The 13083-nt window shown below is 39.1% G+C and overlaps 1 protein-coding gene across 16 annotated transcripts in view; it reads left to right on the top strand.

The window, feature by feature from the left end:
• TNS3 (tensin 3) overlaps positions 1 to 13083 on the top strand; it is a 201999-nt gene that overhangs the window by 176285 nt on the left and 12631 nt on the right. For 13 of the 16 annotated variants that reach the window (XM_026798154.2, XM_074542013.1, XM_026798159.2 and 10 more), the window contains 5 exons: positions 370 to 390; positions 1927 to 2567; positions 3190 to 3276; positions 7191 to 7319; positions 9583 to 9696. In XM_026798154.2, the coding sequence (XP_026653955.1) occupies positions 370 to 390; positions 1927 to 2567; positions 3190 to 3276; positions 7191 to 7319; positions 9583 to 9696 (992 nt within the window). The remainder of the gene's footprint in view (positions 1 to 369; positions 391 to 1926; positions 2568 to 3189; positions 3277 to 7190; positions 7320 to 9582; positions 9697 to 13083) is intronic. The other 3 variants (XM_074541953.1, XM_074541963.1, XM_074541959.1) reach the window with 3 other exon arrangements.

The raw sequence follows: 13083 nt of genomic DNA, 5'->3' as shown, positions 1-13083 counted from the left end.
TTTGGTAGTGTATAGCTGATTGCCTTTCAACTGATCAGCAGGCTTAGAAATTTTATTGTATTACAGTTAGACTGTGGTAAACATATAGGGCTCTTGATGATAGTGTGAACTGTATAAATTTACAAAGTAGTTCTTGTCCAAAGGAGCTTACAGCATAAGCTAAGAAATGGCAAGAAACAGCAAACTAACAAGGAGTCCCTAGTTACTGTTAGAATGATCAGAAGACTATAACAATGCGTGATCAGTCATTAGTTGTGTGCTATATTTACTCAATAGACAAGGTGGTACATTAGACCTGAAGAAGTTGCCTTCTCTATCACTCTGCAAAAACATTCCTTTTCTGGCTAATTATCCTATTCTTGTTTTTAGCTATTTGGCTCCTTTTTCACAGTAAGTATTTTGAATACTTCTGGTTGGAGTGTCAGAGTGTCAGTACTTCAAGTATGTCATTACCTATTTATCTTTTATTTATCTTCCAATCTAATTGGTTTCATTTTCAGTCAGTACTGAGACTGTGAAATAATGTTTTAGTTTTGTGATTACAAATGTGAACCTTAAAATGGAACAAAATATGTTGGTATTTGCTGCAGAAGAGGCAGTGTAACAATTACAAGTGGATATGTATTAAAAGCTTATCAGTCAATTCAGTCATTATCAAGTTTACATTCCTACTTCAGACTTTATCTAGAAAATTTTGTTTGCTTCTTTCTAAATACTTTTTCTATAATTTTTTTATTTTACCTAGAAGATAGCTACAGCTCTAGAGGAGAGGTTTTTTTCTTGCAGCAATGTCTTCTTCAATTTGCTTACCTTCCATTTCTTTAATGGCCTTTCTAATTTGAGCTGTTTAAATCGACTGGCATTCATCTCCACAACTCCGTTTTAATTAAAAATCCTTTCTTTTTTATATATATCTTATGTCAGCTTTTTCTCTTTGCATTTCACGTTGAGTTTGTTCTCTCTGGATTTGGTAATATTAGTAATCTTTCCAGCTACAGCCTAAGGGCATTTCATTTTCAGAAGCAAAGAGACAGCTTAAACTTTTATCAAATTATTTTATCAGGTGCTTAGTTTCTTTTGTTTGGAAGGACATTTTTTTTATTTTTTACTTGGACAAGTAGTATTGCTACCCAGTAGAAAAACAGAATGTTTACTGTTGAAATATTTAATTCTATAAATCAGAGTTTTTCCACCAAATAAATTAACTACTGGACCTGCCTCTTTCTTTTTTTTTAAATATAAATTGTATTGAAATAGATCTGGTCTGCAACTTATTCCTTGTGAACTGTGTTCTTACCATTATCATAGTTACTGATTTGTTGTGTGATGGTGCATAATCACCTCCTCAGCCCATTTATTTTCATTTTTATTTTGATGAGCATAAGACACTCTGTATGCAAGAGCTGGTATGGCCATGTCATGTTTCTTCCATAATGTCTACCTCTGTGCAGCTTTGGCATAAGAAATTGTTGCCTCCTGTTGTTATTTTTCAGGTAGCACTTTAGTTCAGCAGTACAGCTGTATGTGAAGCAATGCTGCAAACAGCCTCACTAAACCTCATATTAAAACTAAATCCCTCAAATAGGGAGAAGTATTTTTAGCTGTCATTATTTTCATGGACTGGTTTACTGAGCAAACTCAGAAACTATCCCATCAACATGGCTAGGTGGAGGGTGAGATAAGACAGAGCATAATGGATGTACATTGAAGAAGTTACTGGTCACGATGAGGTTGGAATCCCTTGATCTAGCTGCATTACATGATCCAGCATGTTTTCATTGAGCACCCTGGGATTTTTTTTGTCCTGTCATGTTTCATTTCTTTCAATGGCCACTGAAGTATGGGTTGTACAGTAACATTTTAAGGGAAAGATGTGGCTGCTGTTTTGTTTTTGTGTTCAATTTTTGGCTTTTTTTTTTTTGACAGCTCTTCTGCCACAGAATATCCTTGGCTTGAAAACAGCTCTAAAGCTTCCCTGTCAACCCAGTTTTCAGTGGGAAACACCAGGCAGCCAGGAGGTTACCTTGTGCCCTCTGAATTTTCAAGTGCTGTGCAGGATATCTCTCTCCTGTCTCATTTCCAAACTCCAGGAATGCAAGTTGTCACCCTGAGCAACCTGGAGAGTTCACCAGCAAAGCCACACCAAGAACATGGTATCAGCAGCAGTGCCCATGCCTACCTGAGCTACAGCACTGGTACCAGGGACAGTAGCTCCTCCCAAGAGGAGACACAAGCTACTTGCATAGCCAATGCTAGCACATCTAAAACGCTGAGCTCATCAGTGGCAAGTGCTGATGACAATGACTTTTTGATGCAGAACTTTCTCACAGTGACCTCTGGACACAACAGCCGGAACAGTGCAGTTCCACATCACCATGGAGGGAACCTACATGCTCAACCTCCTCTTCCAGAGAAGACGAGGTCCTCTGAAGGAGAATGTTCTGTTTACTCTGTGTCACCGTCTTCAAGTGGCTTCTCTAGCCCTCACAGTGGAAGCACAATCAGCATTCCCTTCCCAAATGTCCTCCCAGATTTCTCAAAAATGCTAAGCCCTTCCCCAGTGCCAGGTAGGTTCTGTATCAGAGAAATGCAAAATACATTAGATTTTATATGAGTTTATAAAAAGATTTGTGGGGGTTTTAAAAGTGGAGAGAGAAAAAAAATAATGGAATGAAAATGGCACAGAGGACTTGAATGTTTGCAGTAAATGGTTGCCTGTTTCTTGTCTTTGGATGCAGTATTCAGGAAACAAAGCTTCAGATTTATTCCTCTGCTTCCTAGAAGCCAGCCACTGGTCAGCTTACTATTTCAGCTGTCACATTACAGTGGACCAGTGTTGAGTTCAATTTCTTTTAAAAATGGCTGGCTTCTCTTTGTGCCTTTTGGAGTGGTGCCAAGAAAAGTAAAAGATGTGCATGTGCATTCGTTGGGCCCCGTTGAGAGGTTTGTATTTAATGCAGCTTTATAATGAAAAAGTTTTAATATTTTAGGATTTTGCAAAATGAAACATCGAACATGCTTTCAAAATCTTAGTGTATGTTATTATATTTGCTGGTTCTAAAACAGCTCAGTTCCTCTAAAGTAATGATGAGTTTTTTGAGTAATCATGGTGATTGGGAGTCGGAAAGAAAAGTAAAAGCACTTCTGTATTTTAAAACATTCTTGACTTTTTTCCTTTTTATTTCACAGAAGACACGGCTGATAAACATGTGACCGTAAAATTTGTTCAGGACACATCCAAGTTCTGGTATAAGCCAGATATTTCAAGAGAACAAGGTATATCAATTGATAAATATTCTGACATATCCGTTCATAGAAAAACTATTTAGTGAAGCCTTGATTTTAGATACATACCTGATCTCTAAAAGAAATATAAAACTAGAAAGGCCATAGACAACCCCTCTTGTTTCTTTTGTTGAAAGGCTGAATTTGAGTGTGGAGGGCAGTCAAATAGTCCTGAAAAATTTTCAGTTAATCAAACAAATTGTTAACCTGACTGAACTAACTATGAAGTAATATAGATCTACCTGTGGTAGCTGCTGCAAATGCTCTTTAGTGTGAAGCTGCAGATTTTCAAATGGCAGATATGCATGAAACAACACCAAATGGCTGTCTGCTCTCTGAAACCTTTTGAGGGTAAGTGTGCTGTTCTGACATGATCTCAGCATAATTCATTAGCTAGGTCACCACAAAGGCGTCCTCACCCACCAGTCATTTTGTAGCCTGAATTTCAATGTCAAGTGACATACGTTATTTCTTAAAGGTCAGTACCATGGAACAACATCTTTCTGATGTATGATGCAGATACAGCACTTTCATTTGTAGATGTATTATTCAGTGAACTAAAGAAATCTTTTATTACCTATGTGAAAGTTAATACTTATGAGCACCTGGGGTACTGCATCTGGCATACAGGAAAGACATAGACCTGTTGGAGCGACTACAGAAGAGGGCCACAAAGTTGATTAGAGGGACGGAGCACGTTTCCTATGAGTAAAGGCTGAGAGAATTGAGATTTTTCAGTCTAGAGAAGGAAAAGCTTCGAAGTGACCTAATTGCAGCTTTCCAGTACCTGAGTGGAGCCTACAAGAAGGATGGGGAGGGACTTTTTAGAAGAACATGTAGTGGTGACAGGGCAAGGTGAAATGGTTTCAAACTGAAAGTAGGTTTAGATTAAACATTAGAAAAAAAATATTTACTGTGAGGGTGATGAGGTGCTGGAAGAGACTGCCCAGAGCAGCTATGGGATGCCCTCCACCCTTGGAAATGTTCAAGACCAGGCTGGATATGGCTTTGGTAATGAAAGTTGTCTCTGTTCATGGCAGGATCATTGGAAGTAGATGATCTTGAAGGTTCATTCCAATCAGGCCATTCTTCCATGATTCTATGAACTTAGACACTGTCCCTACAACAGTACATATATAAGCATGCTGGGTGCTCGTTACAATACACTAATCATAGAGGAGCAAAGTGAGCTCTCTGTGGGTTCCAGATAGAAACTTCAGGTTTGAATATTCTGTGAAATGAGACTAAAACCAAACAAGGTTAAATGTTGATACCAACAAATTGATGTATTTTATTTAACAGTAAATGAGAAAGAGAAAGAAATAGAAAAAGAGGTTGTGGGGGGACAGGAAGAGTGACAGGAACAGATTAAGTAGAAATATATCTCCCCTCTGTGGGTCCCAAGACTAATACAAGTTGGGCCCAGGTACCTCCCCTGAAGGGGCATACTCTCTCTTGCAAGACTGAATCAGTTGCATCACTTTGCATCATGCATAGTGCTGTGGGTGCAGGGCCTCAGGAATGAGTCTTTTGGAATGCTTTAGGGATCTTTGTTGGATTATGACACTTCCTCAGCTGCCCCTCACATGAGTGTCCTCCAGATGTGGCTTTCCCAGAGTGGGGAGTTTTACAGCTGAGCCAGTTTGTGTAATGGAGGGTAGATGTTCACTGTGTCTGTCCAGAGGTCATGACATACACCCAAAACTGTCCTCCCTCCCCTCATCAGCAGTTGGGGAGGAGTCTGTGCAGGCCTGGCTGCAGATAAGCCTGTGGACTATGGCCTCCACCCTGAAGCCAGCTGGGGATGATTTTCAGGACAGCTGCTGAGCTTGGACCTCCTGTGAATGCATCCTTCTCTCCCAGCCGTACCCATTTCTTATCAAATCTGAGATGATTGAAAAACAGTGCCACTTCTATCTTATCTCAAGCTCTTTTATGTGGCTTAGCTCGCAGTTCAGGGTTTCAGTCAGGAGGTCCATTCAGGGTGGGTTGGGCTTTGGTGGTGCAGCTTCATTGCTGCAGCTTCATTACACACTTTTGCCATAATGGGCAAAAGTCCTTTATAACAGTGTTTCAGCCATGAAACTATAACATTTCAGTCTCTGGCAGTGCTTTCCAAATGCAGTTGGTCTGACTGTGCTTGTGTTTATACTGTAATAGTCAGCTACAGTGAATTGTGATTAATGAAATAAGGCAGGATTTTAAGCTGGGATTTTTTAAAATGTGGCTGTCAAAAATGAACAATTATTAACTAGTTCTACAATGAGAAAGATATTCATACTAAACCAAAATAGTGTGAACTTCACCTCTTGGCAAATGATAAATTGCTGTGTCTGTCTAGTTACTACGTTCGTAGATGGTGAGGATGTTCTTTTGTGGCAAATAGAATGTCTGGGGAATAAAGATCATAGAAAACAGAACATTAATTAATTTCTGGATGATACTTTGCTGGTCCTTTCGTTATCTACTGACCACCCATAATGAAAAATGAGTCTTGAAATATGCAGAAAAATACTTCATGGGACACAGATATAAAGCAATTTAAAACCTAACTTCTTGAACAAATGAAACAACAGTCTTTCCAACCTTTTAATATGCCTCTTTTCATCCTTGAAGCAAAACTTCATTTAAAAAATGTTTTAAGGTACTCTTGCTGATCTTTTTTGATCTTTTTTCCCCTGAGTTTAATAGACTGCTCATGTGACAAATTATTACTGCATCCCTTTGTATTTAGAAGTGTTATGTATTGCTTAATTGCAGGGGTTTGTGTATTCATCCTTATCCTCTCAAAACAAGACATATTGTTGTGAAAAAAGGTTCTTTATTTTGCCATCTGACAGACGAAGATAATAGAATGCATATGTTTGCTTTACTTGCTTTGATAGAAGAGATAATTGTCTGCATTTTCTGATTTTGTTTTTACTTCCCCCTTTTTCATGAAATGAACCTTTGCTTTGTAAACATTGCTCAGGCCTTGCAAAATATGCCTTTGTGCCCCATACACATAATATCCATGTTCTGTATGAACAGACAATTAAGGAGTCCAGCATCAAATTTGGGCTCTTTCTAGGGTTTCTCTAAAGGCATGCTGATGGCTGGAAATTCTAGGAACAAAGTATACTGGTATACACATGTATTTGTAAAACTTGTATGGGGGAGGAAAGCAAGCAAAGTACAAAGATTTTATTAAGATCAATCATTAGATTAATTTTTGTCTGTTTCAAAGTAAGTTTAAAATTTTGGGCTGCTAGATTTCAAAGTCTGCAACTGACTTGTGCAGAGTAGCAGCAGTTTCCCTGCAAGTGTTCCCTTTTGTAGGGGATTTCATACTGCACTTGCAGAAGAGATCCCAAAATACAGATGAAAAGTACTTCAGAGAGCAGAATATACACTTACATTCCTTCCTTTGCTTCAAAACTCCTAAGGCAGTAAGGTATCTTTGTAGGGACCGAAACTTGGTGGTGGATGAAGATGAATCTGTTCTGCCTGTTGAGGCTGAATAGGAAGTGAAAAACAGTGCTATCTAGTCAATGTGGAAATTACAGAGAGGTATGCCGTCTTTTAACAAATTGACAAAAATTAAGCAGAAGTAGACTGGCTCTTGCACTGGTTGTAGGAATTCTGGTGGGACCTGAACACTCCTCTTAGTTAAAAAACCAGTGAAAATCAGGGTTCTTTACTGCAGGCTTCTTTTAAAATAAGTGTCTGTGAGATTTGGACAAGGGGTTTCCACTCAGGTCCCCCAAATACACGTGATTGTGTTCCGTTGCATGGCAATGAGGATAGAAAAAAAGATCTTACTTCTTCTGATGTCCTATTGATTATACATTTGTGCTTCTGTACTTTCTGAGTGTGTGCATTGTGCTTGAACTGTTTTTCTGTCTCTTTCCTGGAATCTCTTGCAGCCATTGCTGTTCTCAAGGAAAAGGAACCTGGGTCTTTCATTGTTCGAGACAGTCATTCTTTCCGGGGAGCCTATGGGCTAGCAATGAAAGTTGCCACACCACCTCCTTCTGTGCTACAGTTAAAGAAAGGTACTTCTGTGTGTTAGTGAAATTGCTATATATAGTAGGTAGTCCTTATTGGTGGGTAGCAATCTGTTGGAATCTTCCCCTCTTCTCATAAGTGCAACTTGAATTGCAGGTTACATTTGATGTGTTGTTAAATGAAACTGGATACGATACCTGTTATACGATACGGTTTCACCACGACTTCTGTTGTGGCTGTGTATGTGTTGTACCTCATCAGCCTAATGAAAGTCAGTGTCACCTCAGCAAACTAGCAATCAGAAGTTTGCATTTGATTCATAGGCTACAATGTAAAGTTTTCACTCTGCTGGAGGGCTGAATATTTTTAATCTCAAAGTTTTGTTTTGAGACAGTTCTATTTCAGATAAAAATCTAAAGAGATTCCTAAGGATAATTGTTTAAAAGAAGTGGTGATCTGTATATCTACTCTGTCAGCTCTAGTGCCTCCATATATAACTTGTGCCTGATGGTTGTGAAACATAAAGTGAGAAGAACATGCAGAAATCAATAATTGGTATATGGAAACTCAGCAGTCAATATCTGTAATGTTCTTGGTTCCATTTGTACTACTGCAAGGTTAGTGGAGTGGTTTGTGTTGCTGCTGTTTTTCTTTTTCAAAGCTTATTATGTTTCATTAGTACATAATGACTGGTGAGGTAGGCAATTAAGATTACATTTATTCTTAGTGTTGTTTTTATGGAAGTATGGTTTTGGCTGTTTTGGTTTGTTTTTTTGTTTGGCTGTTGGTTTGGATTTGCTTACTCTTTGGCAACTGTTAGCAGTTCACCTCTATTACAGTAACACTTTGAATCTGTTTTATTCTGGTGTCTTGAAACAATTTTTAATCACAACTTGCCATGTAGTCCTTTTTGTTGCCAATAAACATTCGCAGAACCACTCCAATGACTTATGTAATGACCTCAGCGTAGGTGTACCTGGGCTGGTAATAGCAACAACTACTATTGTAGGCAAATTGAAAGTGGCTTGTAGGGTGTCTCTAGTAGTCTTTTCTTATTAGTGAAGTCCAGGAAGACACGAAAGCTCACACTCTGCTAGACTTTAAGAGACAGTTTGTGTTAGTAGCAGTAAGACTAGTATTCTTCCACTTCTCACTTCATGATACTTAGCTTTTCTGGTTTCCCTTGTTTAATCCCAGAAAGCACAGATTGGTTCTCTTTCCTGTAGTGTTTCTTGTTCCAGGCTTCCCCTCCCCACATATCTTGTAGTAATTTATTTTTAATTTGGTGGGACCGTAACAGCAAACAGTAAGCTGTTTGAAAAAGCGATCAGTGCAATATGTGCTTGCATAGAAGTTTCTGCTGTCCATATTAATGCATTCATCTGTATTATTCATCTGTTTTGGCCTGAAGGTCAACCCTTGAGGTGTTTCCTGATAGATCAATGGGAACATCCGTTTGTAGCTCTTTTGTTAAGGTTTGAATGGTTTGATAGCTTTGTCCTTTTGGTATGAAATAACCTTTTAGCTATTTGGAGAAGGATTAGTTTTGTATGGTATGAAATACTGTCAATCCGTCTTCCAAGAAATATTTGTCTTAATTATATGTCTGCATATATATGTACATGTTTAAAAGAATGTTAAATCTTAAATATGTGTCTCTTGGACTTTGAATCTCCTCTTTTCATCCAGCTCTACAGTTTTGGTTTGTCTTCGATTCCTGAGATTAAAACTGTCTTAAAAATCTGGTGAAACTCTAGTGCTTCATGTAAATGTTTGTTTTCAGATGCAGAAACATAGCATAATGCTGCAGACATTTAGAAATGTAAAAATGCACTGAGAGAATTGCGATCATTGCCTTTGTGTAGCTTAACTACTCTTCTTTTAATCTGGGGAACTTCTGTGAACAGAAATATCACTGGAAATGGGAATATTTTTTCATACTTCTCTGCCTTGTCACTTTGGATACAAGTTCTTTTAATGGGCAAGTGCATCAGAATTTCTAACCACTCATTTTCCAAATTTCTGTTCCTGTCTGTAGCTGGGACCATATTTGGACATTTTTGAAACCAGTGTATATTTGGATGTCAGTCACTTAAGAATATAAAACCATTTCCTCTGGCTGTCTGAAGTGAGCTGTTTGCTTATTTGTTTTTTGAAAAACAACCTTTTAAATACATCTTGTAACTTGCAGAATAGGTCTAATTGTAGTCTTTGCATCTTGTATGTAAAACATTTGGTAGTAATGTGGAAAAACTGCTTCACAAATACCTAGTTTCTGAGAGTTGTCTGTTAATTGCTTCTTTTTATGAGCTTTATTTTTCAACACAGTTGGAGATTCATCAAATGAACTTGTAAGGCATTTTCTGATTGAATGTACTCAGAAGGGGGTACGCTTGAAAGGATGCCCGAATGAACCATATTTTGGTGAGTACTGTGCATCACAGGGACGGAGAAGATGGAAACAGTTGGCATTTGCCAGTGCTGGCTTGGATGGAATACAAATGAGAGACTACTTTGTTTGAGTCCTGATGACTGCTGTAGGAACCCATTCCAAGGTTCCAGGAGCCTTTAACACATTTACTTTAAACAGATATGCAGGGCACTCCAGCATAGATGCATGTGATCAATCTTCAAACAAGTCAGGCTTGTCTACCACTACCAGTGTAGCTGCAGAAAGCTGGGCTAAATCACTCTTATCATCCTAATTGATTCAGGACCTTTTGTCCTGTGTTATATTTGTGCTGCATATTAGGTGGCTAAAAATGACACTAGAATGAGATATTCACAAAGTACAGTTATGCTATATCAGTACATTATTTAATGTAATATGATGAAACTACAATACCCATAATGGCAAACAGCCTACCTAGCTGTTGACTCATTTTCTTTCCACTCATTTGGGGTAGGAGGGGAAAATAGGATTGGAGAGCTTATGGGTTGTGATGAAAACAAGGAGATGCTAACCAGTTAACAGGGCAAAAGAAACTCAACTTGGGGAAAATAATTTTAATTTTTTTCCAATGAAAATCAATATTCAGGCAGTCAGATGTTGAGGGATACGTTTAGTGAAGGTAGCTGGGTTTGCAAGCTGGAAGTGCAGACTGCAGATTGATCTATGGGTGTCCCAGTCAAGAGGCCACGATCTAACAGAGGGCCTGGGGACCTGTATGGCCCTTAGTTATGCAAAGAGTCCTGCACCTCCTGACCACTCAAGAGGTGCAGCAGCAGCAGCCAACCCCCAGACTTTCCTGCCTTTTGATTGTAAGGGTATCTCTCCTCAGAGGCACCCAGTTTGAGCTGTTATTTTGTTATTAAGTTGTTGCACCAAAATTAAATTCTTTTAATTATCTGGAAGTCTGAGACTCTGTTAAGGGAAACCTGGGGTTGAGCTTCTGAGGAAACATCTTACTGTTAGTGTGGGGTGTGTAGCTGTGAAGGGGCTTTGAGTACCAGCTCAGGTGGTGCAAGAGTGACTGCCAGAATGGCTCCTGGATGGAAACAGAGAAGTTTCCTTAACATGAGAAACAAAGACAAGTATTAAATAACACTTTTCCTTCCCCTTTTCCAAGCTCAATTTCACTGCTTCCTCCCAGACTCCTCATGCCCACTGCAGTGGGTGTGAGGGCATATGGTCATTACAGAGCAGTTCCTCTGCTGCTTCATCTCTCTCGCAGTTTTTCCTTCCTGGGATGTGGGCTTTCCTTGTAGGCTTCCCTCCTGCAGGAAAAAAATATATCTGTGTGAGCATGTGTTCTCCATTTACCACAGAAAATGTCCCATTTTTTCCAATGTGAGGTCCTCCAGAGGCTACAGGGTGGGGGGATGGCAACATGGATACCCAGACCATCTCTTTTTCCTACTCCTCTGCCTGTGGCATTTTCTCTGCTGTGTCTCACCCAGCCTTTTTTCCATAGGTGCTCTGCAGTGGGTCTGCTGGAATGGGCTGTGTTTGCCAATGAAAAGCTCCCCTGAACTTTACCTAGAGGTCATCCTGGAGCCCTCCCACCCCCTGTTACAGTCCTTGTCACATACACCAAATACACCTGTGAAAGAGTCATCTATCATAAAATTAAGAAATGAGAAACAAAATCACATTTAAAATAAAGGTGGACTGAAGTTTATCAGTATTTGGCATGAGACTTACCTTAAATGAGAACTTTTAGTCCATTACTCAATCTTGAAGTACCTGTTTAGGCACCTATGTAGTCCTACTAGTCATTTAGTTTGAACATCTCATGGTCTTTCAGTTTGTACAGCCTATGCTGGTTTGAAAATAAACCACAGTGAGAGATGAACCCCACACAAATACCTTGAGAGCAGGTCAGTTACAATTCAATAAAAATTACTACTGTAATTTACTGTATATGTAAATTTACTGTATACTGTAATATTATACTGTATACTGTAAATTTACTAATTTACATTTACTGTAAATGCAGTGATACAGAAAAACTGGCTTAAACTCACTAAGAGTACAATCTTGCACCTTGTTGGTCTGGGTGGCGGTCACAGTCTGATTAAGCAGTGGTTGTAGCCCTGTTGAAGTGATGATTGCAGTCTTGTTGAAAGCCGTGAAAGGTTTGGTCTTCCTCTGGGTCTGTTGAGCAATGGTGGTGGTGCCCCAAGTCCCCAAAACCCCAGATGATAAGCAGGTTCAGGTGGTACCTCCCTTGGGGTGGGGAGTTTCACAGTGGAATGGTGTAATACTCTTGAGTCATTGCAGTCATCCGTTCTTGCTAGAGCCATTGAGTCCGCGATGGCCCCTGAGCAGAGATGACCCCCTCAGGATGGGTGTAATTACCATGCCTGAGTTAATTGTGAAGACCATTGTGCCTTGCAGGGTTTGCCTCTTCTACCTTATCTAACATCCAGTCTGAAGGGTTGGGTGCGCACTGGGCAGCTGTTAAAAACGACCCACTGTTAACACTTCATCAAGTGTTATGTAAATGGGAGTAGAATACATAGCTTGGTTACACCCCACATTGTAACCCAGGACACAGGCTCAAAACTGGTTCACAAAATAGGTAAACATGTGCACAGCTACACATGTTTACGGGTGAGATCATGAAGGACTATTAGTATCGATCAGTCTTTGCATTTTTGTAAGACTTGTAGAATTGCGTTATCTTTCTGTTTCAAAAATTTTTTTGATGGACTGTAAAGATGCAGTTGGTTTTGGTTGAACTGGGATTTTTCTCCAGCACATGGTTATAATGTTTGCTGCTTGTTAGTAAATAGGATTGATGGATGGCTTTTTGTACAAACAGGCTGATGAATACTATGCCTTCCTCTCACTCCTTATAGTCTGACATGCTCATATCAAAGGTAACTAATATTGAATTACTTCATTTAAGCCAAGACCAAATTGCAAGAGTGACATTGAATAGAAAGGAGGAATCATTTAATAGAGAATTCTATGTACATCACTGCTGCCTTAAATGGAAGAGGTTTTACCTGGACTATCTTTTATACTTTCAGAATTACAAAATAGAGGTATGTGTAGACAGTACACTAGATGATGAAGACTGGCTAAGAAGTAGAACTTGCTTTTTATTTACCTCATCATGTAGCACAAACGACTTCATGTGCTCTTGCCACGTTCATAAGAATTTACTACATTTAATGTAGCAGAAGCTAAGAGCGTTGAAAAGAATTTACTGACTTGTATATGTTACTGATTTTGTAAGTTTGTGCTTTCTTCATTTGAAGCACAGACATGTAGGTTAGGGTCTAATCAGTGTATATAAGAGGGAAAGGGAACATACGATTGTGATTACTGAGTTCAAGAAATCTTGGCTTAGGTCCCAAGAG

This window comes from Zonotrichia albicollis, chromosome 1 (assembly GCF_047830755.1).
Source record: "Zonotrichia albicollis isolate bZonAlb1 chromosome 1, bZonAlb1.hap1, whole genome shotgun sequence".
Classification (NCBI taxonomy): domain Eukaryota; kingdom Metazoa; phylum Chordata; class Aves; order Passeriformes; family Passerellidae; genus Zonotrichia; species Zonotrichia albicollis.
Note: the sequence above shows the minus strand (reverse complement) of the source record. Positions and strands in the feature narration are given on the sequence as shown.